The sequence below is a fragment of the Cygnus atratus genome, chromosome 8 (genome assembly GCF_013377495.2).
Source record: "Cygnus atratus isolate AKBS03 ecotype Queensland, Australia chromosome 8, CAtr_DNAZoo_HiC_assembly, whole genome shotgun sequence".
Taxonomy (NCBI): Eukaryota; Metazoa; Chordata; class Aves; order Anseriformes; family Anatidae; genus Cygnus; species Cygnus atratus.
In genome coordinates, this window is record NC_066369.1 from 31,192,129 (window position 1) to 31,208,865 (window position 16,737).

Genomic DNA, 16,737 nt, shown 5'->3' on the forward strand with positions numbered 1-16,737 from the left:
TGCCCGCAGCAGGGGGTGCTCCTCCTGCTTTCCATCTTCCCCCATCCAAGGGCCCAAATCCACCTTTCCTTGCCCATTCCTCCCTGCAGAGCTGGTGAAATGCAGCCTCTGGGGCTGGCCTTGGTGCTTTGCCTTGTCCCCATCCCAGGCACCTCCCCTGCTGCAGAGCAGAAGCATGCACCCAGTGCTGTCCCTCTCCCCAGTGGCACTCTGATGGGAATTTCCCCTCTTCTTCCCCACCCCCCACTGCTTTTTCTCTTCCTCCAGCGGTATTTTGGGTCTTGAGGCTCTGCACGTTTATTTTTAGTGCTGCTCGGTCTGTGCACAGTGAATCAATACATTTCATTGGCTTTGTTTTAATGCTTTTGTCATCAAAAGAGAGTGTGTAAGGCAATGGCAGTGTCATTGGTGTCTTCTCTGAGGCGTGTGTTGCTTTCACGAGGCTCCTCCTGCAAAGCCCCCCGAGACGTGGGGGACCAGAAGCGCCAGCAGCCCCCACCCATGGGGGTGCAGTGGGGAGGGCACTGGGTTTGGGTTATTTTTTAGAGCTGCTTAGTCTCTGGTGTATAGAAGACGTTTGCACAGTTTTTAAGAATGAAGCTCAGAAAGCTTCACAGCGGCAAATACAAACTTGTATTTCTCAGACGCTGATTCATGGGGGTGGGGAGGAGGAGGGTAATGATAAGGGGAAGGTGACTAATGCCCCGTGTCAGGGGCTTGTTGGGAGGGGGGTCTCCAGGCACACTGCAGCTGGTTCAGCCCTGGTTTGTGGTGCTCCTGGAGCTCTTGCTCGAAGCTGCTCGCCTGGATGAGCGCTAACTGCGGCCCCGTGGTGTGGCCGATGGCTTCCCATTGAGGAAAGGTTGTGCAAGTTCAGGCTGGTGGCTGCTGACCTCGGTGGGTCTGTGGGGTCCGTGTGTCCTTGTGCCAACAGCAGGGGGTGGCTCTGCTGCAGTGGTGGTGCCCAGCTCCCCTCTGCGGGCACTTCTTTTAATGTCCCCTGCAGCAGAAGGACGCGGTGCCCACCTCGGGGAGCACAGGGTTTGGTGCTGACGGTGCCTTTGGACAGTCTGGCGAGGTGGGGCTCTCACTGGTGCTGCTGGGTGGCTCCGAAGGGCCTGCCCCACCTGCCTCTGTTTTATCAAGGCCCTGGGAGATCAGCTGTAGGTCCCTAACCCAGCAGAGCAGCCTGGTGGCTTGGGTGAGAGCGTGGCTGCGGGGCTGAGAAATCTGGGGCAGGTGCCCCCTGTGCTCTGCTTTCTGTTCCTGTGCTGTTCCTCCTGCTGCCTCGTCTCTGCCGTCTCCCACTTGCTGTCACCTCCTCTGTTCCAGCATTAAATGTTCCAGCATTAAATCCATCTCTTTCTGCATCTCTCCCAAACCTGCCGTGTTCCCGCGTGTGCGCTCCCCAACACGGACAAGGTATTTCTGTAGGGGGACTTCTTGCCAGGACTGTTTTCACGGTGCTTCAGCACCCACAGAAAGCTGGGAGTGAGACTGAAGGACCAGAGGGCTCTCATCTTTGTTCTGCCTTTTCCTAAATATCCCTTTCCTTTCCCTAATCGTAGTTACATTTCAAGCAGATGGTGGGCCTATTATATAACTGAGCAGAAGGCTTGGTTACAGAACTTATCTGAAGAAGAGCCTGATTTGGCTAAGGCCAAACAACTTATTTTTGTGTTTTTCGTCCCTCCCTGTTCTACTTCGGGTCTGGAGGATGAAGTTATTCTGGGGGGGATTGAAATCAGAGGAAATCTCCCCTGGTTATTAATAATTTGCTGGAAGAAGTTGTGGGGAAGCTGGAAGGCAAGATGCGGCAGGAGCAAAGCACGGGGCTGAGGATTGCAGCATCGCCTCCAGGTCCCTTAGCACAACCGCAAGCTCCATCGGAGAACCTTCACTGGGTCCCGCCCTGGACCAAAAAACACCCAGCCACAGGGTATTGAGGGCCTGAAGCCTCCCCTGTGTCGTGATAACTCAACCCCAGTGCCTTTTGATGCGCCGCAGAGAAGCAGCGTTTGTGGTGCTTGTTGCATCAGCGCCCAGAGGAGTGGGGTGCTCCAGGGAGAACAGAAATATCTTCCATTTGGGGGTGTGCTCAAACTAGGAGGCAGACCAAGGAAATCCACTGAAAAGCACTGAAGGAGTTGGAGCTCCTGGGAGCACCGCTGGCAGCCGGGGGGCCTGTGTTGGTCCCTGGGGGCTGGATGCGGCTGCGTGTTGCAGTGCTGTGAGCAGCACGGGTCTGCACCTGGGCAGCAGGAGGGCAGTGCCTGGCTCCCTGGTGTCTGCCAAAGGTTAAAATGCTCCAGAACCACTCCTTGGTGTGCTCACTGCCAGCATTTATTAGACTGCTCCCAGGGCTGGCTCCTCCAGGAAGCAGGAGGGGAGTCGCAGAGCGCCGCTCTCCTGTACCTGCGCTGCGAGTGGTGCTCTGCTGGTACTGGGGCTGCTCACGGCTCTGTCCCCATCTCCCGCAGGCTGGCACTGGTGTAACTGTGTGGGAGATAGCCAGCCTCGTGGTTCAAGCTGGTTCTGTTTTGTTTTATTTGTATTTACTCCAAAGAGGGGTTTCCCTGCTGCACGCAGCATGGCAAGGGAGCGTATCATTAAGGTGGTAAGTTCAGGAACACTGACTGTGAAATATGGAGTCATGCATGCCAAGAAAAAATGAGTGTTCATTTAACAAAGGGACGGCGTATAAGCAAAGTGTACACCACCTGCAATGTCCTGCTGGTGACTTCTTGGGTTTGGACCTCTTTTAACTTACAGCTGGCAATCGGATAAGTAGCCTCTTGGGGGATTTATTTGAAGCATAACGTTAATTTGCGTTCTTATTTGTACTCCTCCTATCCGCAGGATTGAAAAAACGTACAAGGAAGGCCTTTGGTATACGCAAGAAAGAAAAGGATACCGATTCCACGTAAGTCCCTGAGATACGAAGCACATCACACAGTGCTGCTGGGGAGCAGTGTGCCAGGGCAGGAAGAGCTCGGTGCGTCAGAAGCATCTGTCATCCTTCGGTCACGTCTCGTAATAACGAGTGCATCGAGGCCATTTCCCCTGCATGCCCAGGGGCCAGCAAGCAAGGCGTGTGCTCTGGGATGCTGTGGGTACAACAAAGCTGGCTCCCCGGGTGCTTGCAGTGCACGCTGGCAGTTAGTGGTGATCACAAGCAAATTACTCCTCTGAGGGGTCCAGCAGGTTAATCTCTGCCCAAACGGCTGATTTGCCCATCTGCAGATTTTTTTTTTAGATGCCAAATTCCATCAGAACAGGACCCCCTGATGGTCAGTGGAGGCACGGTGCTCGCTGGGGGCACGTGGCTGCTCCCTCCCTGTGCTGCCAGGGTTTTTTTCTCCCTGGGAGATGTCAGGGATGGGGGGCATTGTGCCCCATCAGGGCAGGAGATGCTGCAGCACTGCTGCTGGAGTGCTGAGCCTGGTCCAGGCCCTTGGCTCTCCCTGGTGCATGTTTTGGGAGACGCCCCAAGTCAGCGCCTTCCCCAGAGCGCTTTCTGCCTGGCGCTGCAGAAGCCCGATGGCGTTCTTGTTCTGGATCAGTTTTCCTGAGCTGTTCTGCACATCAGCAGGCAGCTGCTGAGGTTTTCCTGTGTGAAAGCTGTAGCACAGTGAGCCTGGCTGTGCCAGCACCATGGGCGCTGCCTGCTGCAAAGGGAACCCAAAAACGTGGGGAGGTGAGGAGCTCGTCCCCAAAGAGGGTGGCAGGCAAGAGTGAAAGCTGGTGCATTTGTGATAAGATGCTGGAGGGAAGGCTGCAGTGGGGGAAGCCAGAGATTAAAGGCAGGGTGAGAGAGCAGGCAGACGTGCTGCCTTACGGAGAAGTTTGCTGGGAGGCGTTAATCTCCATTAAATCAGACCCAACCCGGCAGCAGCTCCCTTCAGATTTTCTGTGCTGCTGTGAGTCAGACGTTAATTTGTGGAAAATCTCTGGCAATGCATAAACATGGGGCTGTGTGGGAGGTGAGGAGCCAGTCTGGCTCTGATAAACACATCTGTCTCTTTGCTAAATAACTCGGCATCCTCGGCCAGCGCTGGCAGGCATGTGCTGCCGGACCCGCGGTGCTCGCTGTGCCCGAGGTCCGAAGTCCATGAGTGTTTGGGGACCCTGACCCCCACAGCTCCGTTGGTTTTCACATCTGGTCGTAAGCAAAGCCGTGATGCTTCTGGCAGGAGAAAGCCTTCCTGGATTAGATCTAAGTAACTCACATGTAATTTCTATCGTCTTCATCAGTGCAGAAGCACTTTATGTACTTATCAAACACACAAATATATATATATATAACACAAGCACAGTTGTTTAGACTCCATGAGGCATGCACAGGTAATTTAGATCTGCTGGCACTGCCATAATTAGGCCTGTTGCTGCTGTGGGTGCCCTCAGAAAACAGTTTGTGCATTTCACCCAGCAGGGCTGCGTTGAGCTAACCCCGCTGCCTCTCTCTCTGTTGCAGGGGGTCGCCGGACAGGGACGGCATCGTAAGTACTGCACGGCGCTGCTCTGCGGGATGGCTTCCTCCTCTGCCAGCCCCCGCGGGTGTTTTGGGGACCTTCTCCTCCTCTTTAATATAGAAAATTTCAAAGTCCATTGCAGTAACAAGCTGTTTAAAAAAAAAAAAGTCAGGATTTCATGCAGGAAATCCTAGCTCCTGCTCCCCCTGAGCGCAATTGGTTCAGGGCACCTCTGCTGTACAAGGAGTTAATGGAAAATGTCCACCTCACCTGTTTATGTCAGTGTTTTCTATATTAAACTGGAAACAAGAGGATAGTTGTTCTGTTGTTACTGCTGCTTTTACTGGTTTTGGATGGAAATGCCCCTGCTAGAGCTGGGCAGTGGAAGGACCGCGTTTAGCCATTTGACAAGTTTGCAGTTAAGTATGTTGGGCTCAGGCTGGGACTGTGCAAATTTGGACATTACAGGCTTAAAATAACCCCTGGCAGATGCTCAGCAGGGAGAGCAGTGCTGCATGCCCGGCCAGCCCAGCACCAGAGACCACGCAGGGCACTGCTGGTACCCTCTGTGTCTGATGTCACATGGAAATTGGGGTCCCAAATTGCTCCTTTAGAGAGAGAGCTGCTTTTTCCACCTCTGACCCAAGATCCTTGGCTTTGGGCTCAGTCTATGTTCCTAAGCCCTCTGTTACTGGCTGTTAAGGACTGGTGATTAAAAAAGTCTGCAGTTCAGGTAGTGCTTTAATCAAGGCTCTATTCAGCAGTGAAACATAAAAATTAAAAAAAAAAAAACACTTTCAAAGTGTCACAAAACAGTGCACTGAATACAAATGCTCTATTTAGCAAAACCAAGTTTAATTTAGGAGAGTGAGAACCCAGCTGGCAGCTTGCTAGGGCATGGCTGGAAGTGGGGCTGAGGGACCCCAGGTGGCCCTGATCCACCCTCCCCAAGCTGGAAATGGACACCCCAGGAGAGCAGGGCCGGAGCTCTGAAATGTTTCCAACCCTTGTCAGCAGCCAATGCCTTCTCCATAAGGCTCATATTTGGGGTTTTCCAGGCGGTTTGCTCCTTATCTCTGTAGGGCAGGTGGGTCTCCAGTGCTCCAGCAAGCTGGAGGAAGCAGAAATGCAATTTAGTTTTTTTTTAATATAATGAAGCCACTGAGTGTGTTGGAGACAAAGCATTGGAGGGTGGAAATGTTTGAATTTTCCTCCTCTAGTATGTTCTTGCAAGAATACTCGTGGTGGGGCTGGCAGCCCCAGCTGGTGCAAACCCTGACTGCTGAATATGGCCCTCGCCCACCCCGAGCACCCCCATGCTTCTGGGGGGGGCCAGGCCGGGCCCTCCCCTCCTACAGACCCTACAGCCTTTGCTAACTCCTTGCCGTTTGCTTTGATGTTGAAAACCAGCCACCCGACGTGTTAACCCTCTTTCTGCCCAACCCAAATCCCTTCCAGCCTCTCAGCCCTCATCCCACTGAGCCACCTTGCCATAGCAAACCCGACAGCGTGCGGGAAGGAGGAAAAAAAAATTCGGTAAGGAAAACAGTGCTGGGTTTACAGCTACGCACGGGTTATTGAGAGCAGTGAGTAATTTGGGGTTAGAAAGCCAAGCCATAGAAAAATGCCGTTTAGGTTGAGTCAGGCCAATATTTGGGCCGTGGGAATGCCATCGCTCTGGTGGGGCCTGTGCCAGTGCTTTCTCTGCTGGGAAGAAAAGAGCATTTCTGTTGGTGGTCACCACCATGTGGCAGTGATTTGGTGATGACTGCAAGCTCTGAAGTAAAGGATGGTGTCTTGCTTGACTATTTTTTGCCTTGCTGTCCCTCGGCACGTACCGCTGGGTGCTGAGCACGGTGGCATTGCCCTGAGCCTCGCCAGCCACAGGCAAGCCCCTCTTACAGAAAAACAGGAACTTTGGTCACTATCTTGGTGCTGGCCTCCAGCACACGTGGCTTCTGCAGGAGCTTGGGGCTGGCAGAGAGCAGCCACGGCTCTCGTGGGTGATGGATGCCCGGGGCCCTGTGTTGGGAGCAGCAAGAGCTCACCGTGCACTGTCAGCTGCAGCTGCTCGCTGTGGTTTCGTGGTGAGCCACAAACCCAGCTTGGGCAGGGGCACAGAGCTGTCCTCATTGACCTTCTTGCCCTCCAGAAATGCCAAGTGCTCGGCCAGCGGTGGCTCCAAGCAAGCTGGTGCTGGGCAGGTCAGGGCCCTGCTCCACTTGCACAGGTGGCCACGGTGCTCACGTTGTGGTCCCAGCATCAGATGCACAAATGCAGGTATGCTGTGGTCATCTTATTTTCCTTCCTTTTAAAATGCGGAAATCTTGTTTTCCCGTGTGTTGCAGAAGAAAAGTAATGGAGCCCCCAATGGATTTTATGCAGAGATCGACTGGGACAGATATGTAAGTGCCCGAGGGCCCTTTGTCCTGGGGGGGCTGTGTGCGTGTGCTGTGGGTTTGGCTCCTGGGTGGCTGTGGGTGTGTGGGGCCGTGTCCTCATGCCGCGGGATCTCAGCCCCACTGTGAGAAATACAGGATGAAAATAGTGATTCTGGAGGTGGTGTTAGAGTTGTGCAGGGAAACCTGCCCTTGCCCTGAGACATCGTTTGCATTTGCACGTTAATTAGGCTGTCTGATCCTGGGTTAAAAAAAAAAAACCTGGGTTAAAAAAAAAAAAGGCATGGAGGGGGTGGGGAAAAAAACAACCCATGGGCCTGGCTTGCTCAGTGCCCCAGTGGGTGCTGTGCTGTAGCCCCAGGTAGCACCGCTCGCTGCAGGAGCGAAGGGCAGCCTCAGCTCCCAGCGGCCGTGTCCCTGACCCTCCGCGTGTTGTGCCCCATGCAGAACTCCCCGGAGCTCGACGAGGAGGGGTACAGCATCCGGCCCGAGGAGCCAGGCTATATCCTTTGTGGGCTCGGCCTCTTGGCTTGCAAAACCGTACGATGAGCTGGGGTTCGCAGACAGGCCACTGACTCTTTTATTTTTTATTTCTCCCCTTTTATTCTCCTTTGAGCTGTTATTCTGCAGCCAGAACCAACTCCCCCAGAGCACTGCCCGAGGCAGCAGAGCAGAAAGTTTTTGGCTGCCTTTGGTCCGCTGCTGTGGTATGAGGAGCACAGCGGTGGGCACTGGCCGATCCCATGTGCTCTGCTTTTTGGATGCTGTGGGTCCCTACTATGTCCCTGTTAAGGGGCAAGGGAGTGTGGATGCAGCCCATGCTCACAGCCTGTGTGCCGAGCTTGTAGGAGATGTAGGAAATCGATGTCCTGCTCATAGCTGCAGGAGGTGGGTGGGAAACCAGAACTCTCCCTCTCCTGCTGATGAAGGACGCCGTCCCCATCAGCCTGTGGGGGATGCCCAGGCTCCATCTCTACTTCATTCTTGCCAGCCACGATTTTCGTGTTCTCTGCCCACACGTGGTGTAGCAGGAAGTCAGCACAGAAATCAGCACAGCAGGAGGGGTTGTCCCTGCTGCTGCTCCTGCCATCGGGGTTAGGGATGAGCATTTCAGGAATGCCTAATCCCCGTTTTTTCACTGAGATGCGAGCTTTTTGAATCACTGCCGACATGCAGGGGCGCTCCTGAACCCGTGCCTTGCTCCAAAGCCGAGGCTTGCCCTTGGGAAGGCTGCGGCACGCCATGGTGCTGCTGCGCGGCCGCGTCCCCTGCAGCCCGGAGCTTCCTTAGCTGCGCTGCACCCACCAGAGGAAAGCACTTCTACTCCTCCAGCGAGTCCGAGGAGGAGGAGGAGACCCACAAGAAGTTCAACATCAAGATCAAGCCGTTGCAGGCTAAAGACATCCTGAAGAGTGCGGCAACAGTGGATGAGCTGAAGGCGTCTGTAGGCAACATCGCACTTTCTCCATCCCCCGTGGTGAGTGCCCTGTGCTGGGGTTTTTCCCTGGCTGTGGAAGCAGGAGTGCTCGGTGTGTTCGAGCCCAGGGTTCCTCCTCCTGGGGTGTGAGTGGGGAATGTTGGCTTCGTGCCCTGATCAGTGGGGTCTGCTTGGTGCAGAGCAGCGCCCTGGGTTTATTGGGGTGGTCCCAGGAGCGCTGCTGGCTGGCACAGCCCTCCTAGGCTCCCCAGGTCCCGGCACCGTGTGCCCTGCTTTTCTTCTTCTCCCCAGTTTGGTTGTCATTCAGGACATAAATCATTTGATGCTTGCCCTGATCCCTAGCTCAGGGAGCACATCTGTGGGGTTTTCCGTAGTGCTGCTGTAAGATGCTAAAGGGCACTCCCTACACGAGGGGTGTCTGAAGGGAACGGTACCTGTCCCCCGTCTCCTCCCTGCTGCAAACACTGATACCTGCTGATTCTCCTAAGGCTTGTTGGGATTTGTCATCTCATCCCAATCTGTTTAGCTGGGTTAAGATTTGTGGGTTTTGTTTTCCGTGGGCTTCCGCGTGGGCTCTAGTATCTTTCCATCTTTCCAGCTGAAGCTGTTCAGGGTTTATAACCAGCCCGCGTGTGAAGCGTGAAAGAATTGCAAATATAAGTAAAGATGAAACAAAATCAGTCTCACTTCCCAAACCAGTGGAACGTTGCCAAGCCCACGGTAAGCTCCTGGGAGAAGCCGGTGCTTCCCCCAGGGCCGCAGTGGGGCTGGGCAGGATCTGGTGGCTGCCACTGGGGCACCGCTCTGGGCTCCTCCCGTGATGTTTTTGGGAGCTTTCTGTGACCAGGAGCTTTGTGCTGGGCTAAGACTGATTCGGACCTGGCGAGCACCTCTGGGTGCAGTATGAAGCCCTTCGGGTGGTGTCTCGGGACAGCCCCCCCAGCTCCCTGAGCACACAGTGCCCTGCCAGCGACATGCCTGGGGCTTCTCCGCGGGTACACACAGCCTGTTGTTGTCATCCCATTACAGAAACACCTTTTCTCATATTTTTTTTCTGTATTCTTTTAGAGGAAAAGCCCGGTAAGATGTACATTTTTTTTCTTTTTTTCTTGCATTTTTAGCACAGACTTGACTTGTGCTCTGCCTGCATGCCGCCTGCTCTGCATGTCTCTAGAGCTGGGATGGGAACTGTGAGCAACAAATCCTGATGTTTTGGAAGGCATGCCGTTTGTTATTGGCCCTCTCCATCGGGTTTAGCTCGGCATGCTTAAACAAGAGCTCGGCTGTGCTTGCTGTGAACGTGTGTAGTTGGGGGGCATGGCCCTGCTCTGCGCGGAGGGGCTGGGGCTGGGAAGGGGCTGGGGCTGGTTTTGGATGAGGTACGTGAGGGCACAGTGTTGTCCCAGTGGGTTCTGCATGTGTCCTTGTGCACCAGCATGTAGCAGGCGGCAGGAATGCCTGCTGTGGTGCCACTGGGTGCAGCAGCCACGTCATCCCCACCAGGACTTGGCTTGAGACTGCTCTGAGATGGGGCAGTCCCAGCTGTCTGGGGCGCAGGGTTCCCCTCCTGCTGCTCCTGCCTTGCTGCAGGAGCTGGCTCCGGCACAGCCAGCCCTGGGCTCCAAAGGGTTTCATCGCCAAAAAATCCATGTCTGAGTGCATTAAAGGGCAGGTGTGGGGTTTGATGCCTCCTGGGGTGCATGCGCACCAGTAGTGCTAGCATGGGGGAGCCCCAAAACGCTCTGGGGTCAGCTCTGCCTGCGTGGACACCGCGGTTCTCATAGGCAGAGGGAGATGCCTGTGCCTTGGCGCGGGGCTGCTTGAAAACCCAGGGCAAAATGAAACACATCCCCTCTTCAGCTCCCGCACAGGGGTGCGTGGGGCCCCGGGTGTTTGGTGTGGCACCAGGCGTCCCTCCCTGACCCGGTGTCTCACCAGGTGTCTGTTCTCTCTCCCTTCTCGCTGACCGCAGCGGCGCAGCCCGGTAAGCTCCCTCCCTCCCTCAGCTCGCTGCTTCTGGCCGGGCCTTGGTGCGGGCGTTGTGCCCGTCTGGTCTCCCGGAGGGGTTTTGGGGAGCTCCTGCTGCATGCAGGCACCTGTGCTGTGCGGTGGGAGCGAGGATTCGGGTCGCTGAAAATGCATTATTTGCCTCGGATCAGTCCTTGGTCCATCAGAGGTGAGGATTTTGTTTGGATGCTGCCTCTGACAGGCACCCGCTGGGTTTAAATGACGAACGTAAGCCGTTTACAGCCAGGGTGGCTGCGAGCGCAGCGCTGCCAGGTGATGGGCTTAGGGGCTCCAAATCCTCCCGCTGGGCTTTGCCTGCCCCGGTATGCTGGGAGCAAACCTGGCTTCCCAGGGCATACCTGCAGCTGGGTGTCTCAGCCACGTAAAGCAAATGTTGTATTAGATGATGCTGCCTTGATTGCTGTGCTGCCGTGGGTCTCGTTTGGTGCCAGCGGCAACGTGCCTGTGTCCCCGCACACCCCACTGACCTCCTGTGTTTCTAATTCCAGGGGACGATTAAGAGGAATTTATCCAGTAAGTATGTCCTTTAGCCTTCCAGAGCAGTAATTAGTGTGCCGGCAGCCTGGTGCTGGCGGTTAAAATAAATTACCTTTGAAAGGTGGGGAGAGGTGGGTTCGCTTTAATGTGGTCACGGCAGAAGTGATGGCACCCAAATGTCCCCTTACAGAGGGTCATATGGACATCCTTGGGAGGCCCCATAGCAGAAGCAATGCCTGCTAGCCCTGTCCTCTGTAAAAATAAATAAATAATAATTAGAGCCAGACCTCTCTGCCAGTGCTGCTGTAGCAGGCTTGGTGCAGGACACGTGCTGGGTGCCAGCAGCACGCCTGGGGTGCCGTGGTGCATGCGGGGCATGGGGATGGTGGGGGACAGGGGCACCATTTCTAACCCCGCTCTGTCCCACCCTGCACAGGTGAGGAGATCGCACGGCCCCGGCGCTCCACGCCCACGCCGGACCCCAGCAGGTCAGTACGGGGGGGGGGGCTGTGTGCGTGCATGTATTTGCACACACTCTGTGCACATGCAAAACCTTGCTTTGGCACCCCCCAGAACACCAAAGGCCCCATATTTCAGCATCCATCAGTGCAGCTCTCCCCTACAGCTGCCATCAGATGCATCACCCAGATGTAATTAAAAAAAAAAAAAACAACAAACTTGGTACACAACCATGTGATTGTAGTATTGTTCCAAGAGGAAATATCAGCCTTCTCCTCCAGGTTCTGATCCTTCCTGCGTGTGTGCCAGGCTGGGTCAAACCTGGAATAACACCCCAAGCTCAGTGTCACTGCCTGTCTGCAGCAGGCTCATCAGAGATGCAGCAGCACCAGGCTTACAGCATTTCAGGCTCGTGAGCCAGCCCTTCACCTTATTCCAGTGCTGAAACGAGCGGGGTGAATGCTCAGCACTGCTGGCTGCAAGGGGCAGGGAGCGCGCCGTGCCCATGGGACCTCCGGCAGCTGCTGCAGAGGTGCGGGATGAGAGGTGTGGCTCCTGCCTGGGGCAGCAGGGCTGGCACTGCCCACCTTTGGTTTAACAAAAACGCCCAGAATTGAGGCACAAAATAGTAACAACACCCTGATTTTAGATGCTACCCCTCTTCTTTCCGTTCTCCATGCCCCAGCCTGTATGCTTTGCAAGCCGGACACAAACTCCCCACAAATAGACACACCTGTACTCAGCATCAATTCTTACGGAGTTTTTGTTGAGAGTTATTTAAATCCTGTACAAGCCGGAAAAACACGCAGGTGCTGTGCTGGGGGGGGCCACCACAGTGTTGTGCCCCCAGGCTGAGGACACTCTTCCCTTCTGTCCCCCTGCAGCAGGAAGCCCCCCGAGGACCCCGCTGCGCTGGCACCGCTCTTTGGGCCCCCGCTGGAGTCGGCGTTTGAGGAGCAGAAGCTGGACGGTGTGTCGGGCACGGGGAGTTGGGGATGGTGTGTGGGGGACGGGTGTGCAGAGCAGGGGCTTGGGGCCAGGCCTCGGAACAGCTCCAGTTAAACCTCACATTCAAAGCAACCTCTACGTGCAGTTCTTCGCACGTAGCCTAAGAAAAACAGCACGTGATGAGCAAATGAGAGTCGTGGCGCTTTCCACGTGATCTATGTGAATAGTTGGATCTCTTCATTTAATACCTGTCGCTTTTCTGCACATCCTAAAATTCCAGAGGATTTCTGCAATTAATTCAATGTTTCACTTTAATGCAATAAGCCTCCAAATACACAAATGGCATTGTTTTGTTTGTCAAGCATCATGATTGTCAAACTAATTGCGTGTCCTGTTTTAAAAATCAGGCAGGCTTGTAATTATCTAACATTACAGAAATAACCCTGTCTTTAATTAGAGGGGGGTTGCTGTCAATATTTAGTTTCCTGTTTTTGCATGCCTCAGACGAATGCACCTTGTCTGCGTGATTCTGGTATTTGGAAGAAAACAGTCACGTTTATCATCACCTCTGCATGTGTATTTATTTGTATCGTCACCTCTGCACGTGCATTTATTTGCTTTCTTTTCCCAGCTCCTCTGGACCAGCCCGAGATCTGGGGCTCCATCCAGCCCCCCAGCAGTGCCGACTCCCCGAAGCTGCCAAGACCTTTTCCAACTGGAAGTAAGTCGACCGAAAATGAAGGAGTGCAAACGCATGCAAACCCAGCCTTCCACTTCTGGCACTGGCCCTAGCTCGTGCTGGCAGAGCAGCTCAGAGCTGTGCAAGGGGGGTGATGGAAAAGCTGTGCGAACCCTTTATTGAGATTTTTGTGCCATGTCCTGGGGCTGCTCTGCCTTCAGCTGGGCACGGAGCGGGTCGCCCCACAGCCATTTGGATTTATCCCAGCTGTGCCCCGGTGGGATGGGACACAGGTAACTGCAGTGGGTGCCCCTGCCAGCTCAGCCCCTGACCTCCTGCTTCTCTGCTTTGCAGCACCGCCACCGCTGCCGCCCAAGAACGTCCCGGCCACGCCGCCCCGCACCGGCTCGCCCCTGACGGTGGCCCCAGGTAAAGGCCAGGCACCCCGCTCCTAGTGCCTGGTGTGGCACAGCCGCATCCGGACCCGTGGGGGCTGTACTGCTGGGGCCGGTTCCCCCCTATCCCCAGGGTGTCCCGTGTGACAGCTGCATTTCGGATGTGGATGTACCCCTGCGCATCCTCCTTGTGGCATTGGTGTTGTTTCGGCAGTTGTTGTGTGCGGGGCGATGCTGCAAAGAGCTGAGCCCTGGCGGCACCGCCCTGGCTGGGTGCCCGCTCTCTGCTCCCCACGCTGCTGGTGTTGGTCGCTGCTAGGAGCAAAATGCAAAGCTCACCTGAAACCCTGCTGAATGCCTGCAGGGGGGACTTGCAGCCCCTGCTCCTCGAAGCCGTGCTGCACAAGGTTGGCCATCCCCTTGTGCTGGGCGTGCCAGCATGTCCCCAGGGCCAGCAGCTGCAGCCCCTCTGTGTCCCGGGGCTGCAAGCAGGGACCAAAGCAACCAAACCGAGCAGTGGTGGGACCAGGGAGCATCGTGCTGTGCTGCAGGCGTGTGCCTGAGCTGCCGTGTCCTGCTGCTGTGCTCGTTAACGTGTCATCGTTAACAGCTGCCTGGTGGCTCAGTGAGTGAGCAGAGCCTTGTACCTTTACCTGCTGCTGGTCGCAGCTGAAATACATCCATGTGGTCGCTTCCCTGTGCTGCATGCCCTCGGCAGTGTCGCTGTCCAACCAGCATGTCTAAGTGTATATATTTATATGGACCTGTATATAAATATATGAGCGGAGTGTGCAAGAGAGCTTTTGTTTGAGTTGAGTGCATAACTTTAATATCTTCTGGAAGCTGAATACCTTCTAATAACTGGTGCTGCTGCTACGTAGCCAAGAGGTAAGGAGGGCTGCGTGCCAGCCGTGAAGGGTGCGAGCAGAGGGGACCGGCGGGGGCAGCCCCGCAGGAGGCAGGGGCCGGCATGCTTTCCCTGCAGTGTATGTGTTTCAGTCCCGTGTGGCTTGTTACACGTTGCACATGTTCTGGTGTGGATACTCGTGCCTGCATTGCGGTCCTGGCAGCTCGTAGGAAAACCCTCTAGAAAGCAGCGGGCGCGAGCCCCCCCCCTGGGTGTGCCGCAGCCCCCTAAGCCTAAACCCGACTGCTTTGACCGCAGGAAGCGACCAGCCAGCCGCCGAGGCCAAAAGTGACAAAGTGCCGTCGATCAATGACTTGGACAGCATTTTTGGCCCCGTGCTGTCCCCCAAGTCCGTGGTTGTGCACACGGAAGACAAGTGGGTCAATTTTTCCGATCCCTCCACGGAAAGCGTGATGGTGGTGCCGAGGCCCCGGGAGAAGGTCGCGTCCCCCCCGGTGGGGGCAGTGGGCAGCCCGGTGGCCGAGCCCCCCCACGCCCTCCTGTCCCCGCTGCGCCTGGAGGAGCTCCAGAAGAAGGCTTTGGAGCAGCCCCACGCTAAAGAGGAGAACGCGGAGCCGGCCACCTCGCCCAAGGATTTTGGGCCGGGACAGAGAGCGACCCCGCCGCCCCCCCCGCCACCCACCTACCGCACGGTGGTCTCGTCCCCCGGACCGGGTGCCAGCAGTGGCGCAGGAAGCCCCAGCGGTATGTCCCTGCCGCCCCCCCCACCTGCTGCGTGCCTGGCTGCCCTCGGCCCCCTGTGTCGTGCTCCCTGCTGTGCCTTCCCCAAATCTCGGGGGCTGTCGGTGTCCCACAAGCCGCCCTTCCCACCCCTGCTGTGTGCGTAACCGCCCCTAAAAACATTTGGCGTAAGCGTGCTCGTGCCTGTGTCTGCTGTAGGCTTCAGAGTGAACAAAGGAAGAAACATTCCTGCTTCGTAATCAACTTCTAAGCAAGCCTCGGAACTGTGGTGCTTTAACAAAACCTGTTGTACGCCCCAGGGCTGCCAGGAGCAAAGCCCCAGGACAGCAGTAGGCACAGGGGTGAATGCAGTTCCCATCTGCACGGCCCCGGATTGTGGGAGCGTGAAGCCCCAGCCCCATTTGGAGAAATGGCTTTCAGAGTATGCGTTTCAGAAAAACACCTCCCCCAGCTCTGTCTGACCTGTGCTTCCTGCCTGGCTTCACCTGCTTAATTATAAATGCCTGTGTGGTGGGGTCAGCTTACACCTGCTCTCCCCCAGCCACCCCCCAGAGCAGAAACTACCCAGGGTCGCACGGCCCCAGCCTGGCACCCCTGGGTGCTGGTGGTGGTGCTCAGCAGGGCTTGGCTGTGCTGCTCTCACCACGTGTCTGCGGGGGGTGGCGCGGCCCCCCAGGGGCCTGGCTGGGGCTGGGACCTCTCCAGGAGGCCGGCAGCAGGACACGCTGAGCCTCTTCCTCTGGTGCTCCCCGCCACAGTGACAACGGTGCTGAATGAGCTGAGACGGGCAGGACAGGGATGCGAAGGTGGCTGCGTGTGTGGGGACTGATGGAGCAACCCCACTCTGATGGCTGGGGCTGGGATCACGGGGTAGCATCGCCTGCTTCAGAGGATCCTCACTCACCTCTTGGCTAGAACTTGCCTTCTGGCTCCTTTCCGCGTGCTTTGCAGACTGCTGAGACCTGGTCCTCAGCCAGTCCGGATGTAAAAGCCAGAAAAGTGGACTGTAAGGCTGCTGGGGGTTGAAATACGCACACAAAGATGGTGCGAGCCTTCAGAAAGCCGTGTCTGGTGGCAGTGGGTCAGGGTGCATGGTGTCGGCCAGGTTCCTTTCCTGCTCCTGGCTTCTCCATCTTCTGGAGGCCCCTGCTGCTGCGTCCAGCCCCAAGGCTGTTGGGGGGCTCTGCTTCAGGGCCAGCCCCCAGCCCCCTCCTGCCCTGGCATCACGCAGGAGCATGGGGTCAGTGGTGTCACCACAGCAGGGCTGGGACCAGCATCTGGATGGGTTCCTCGTGTCCTGCTGGCCCACACCGCGGTGCCGCTGCTCCTTGCTACAGAAAGCATCCAGAGGGCCCTAAAATGTGGAGAGCCAGCATCCCCCTGCTAAACCTGGCATCTGGCAGGGCTTTGGACTAACGGCACGTTGCTGATTCTGGATGCGATGCGCGTTCAAAAGCCACCTTGTGGCATCTGTTCAGTGCTCTTAGGTCTCTTCCCTGAATAGTTCCCCTTTTGCTAAGCTTTCATGTGGACAAGGAGGGAAAAAAAAGTCAACTTTGGCACCCAAATTAGGCTTCTAAATAAAAATGACTTAATTTTTCGAGGTGCTCATGTGAACGGCCAGGACTTGCTCTGCTGAAACAAGCCCCTCTTCTCTTAGCAGCCTGCCATTAGGTCTGATTGCTATAGGTCTCGCTCTCATGGTTTCTTAATCAGAGCTACCTTCCACAAAGCTCCGCGAGCTGTTTCTCTTGTAAGCAGGAGAAATAAAGCTAAACACGCAAACATGCTCAGGCAAAACATGTCCCTCCACAACAGAGCTTGCCTTTGTGG

General features: G+C 55.9%; 1 protein-coding gene across 1 annotated transcript in view; it reads left to right on the forward strand.

Annotated features, from left to right (window-relative positions):
* Nucleotides 1-16,737, forward strand: part of SGIP1 (SH3GL interacting endocytic adaptor 1) — a 38,808-nt gene that overhangs the window by 10,337 nt on the left and 11,734 nt on the right. The window contains exons 2-15 of the mRNA XM_035564415.1: nt 2,860-2,923; nt 4,475-4,499; nt 5,931-6,008; nt 6,821-6,877; nt 7,319-7,373; nt 8,173-8,348; nt 9,378-9,389; nt 10,282-10,293; nt 10,826-10,850; nt 11,251-11,302; nt 12,158-12,243; nt 12,853-12,942; nt 13,255-13,329; nt 14,461-14,907. Of these exons, the coding sequence (XP_035420308.1) occupies nt 2,860-2,923; nt 4,475-4,499; nt 5,931-6,008; nt 6,821-6,877; nt 7,319-7,373; nt 8,173-8,348; nt 9,378-9,389; nt 10,282-10,293; nt 10,826-10,850; nt 11,251-11,302; nt 12,158-12,243; nt 12,853-12,942; nt 13,255-13,329; nt 14,461-14,907 (1,254 nt within the window). The remainder of the gene's footprint in view (nt 1-2,859; nt 2,924-4,474; nt 4,500-5,930; nt 6,009-6,820; nt 6,878-7,318; nt 7,374-8,172; nt 8,349-9,377; nt 9,390-10,281; nt 10,294-10,825; nt 10,851-11,250; nt 11,303-12,157; nt 12,244-12,852; nt 12,943-13,254; nt 13,330-14,460; nt 14,908-16,737) is intronic.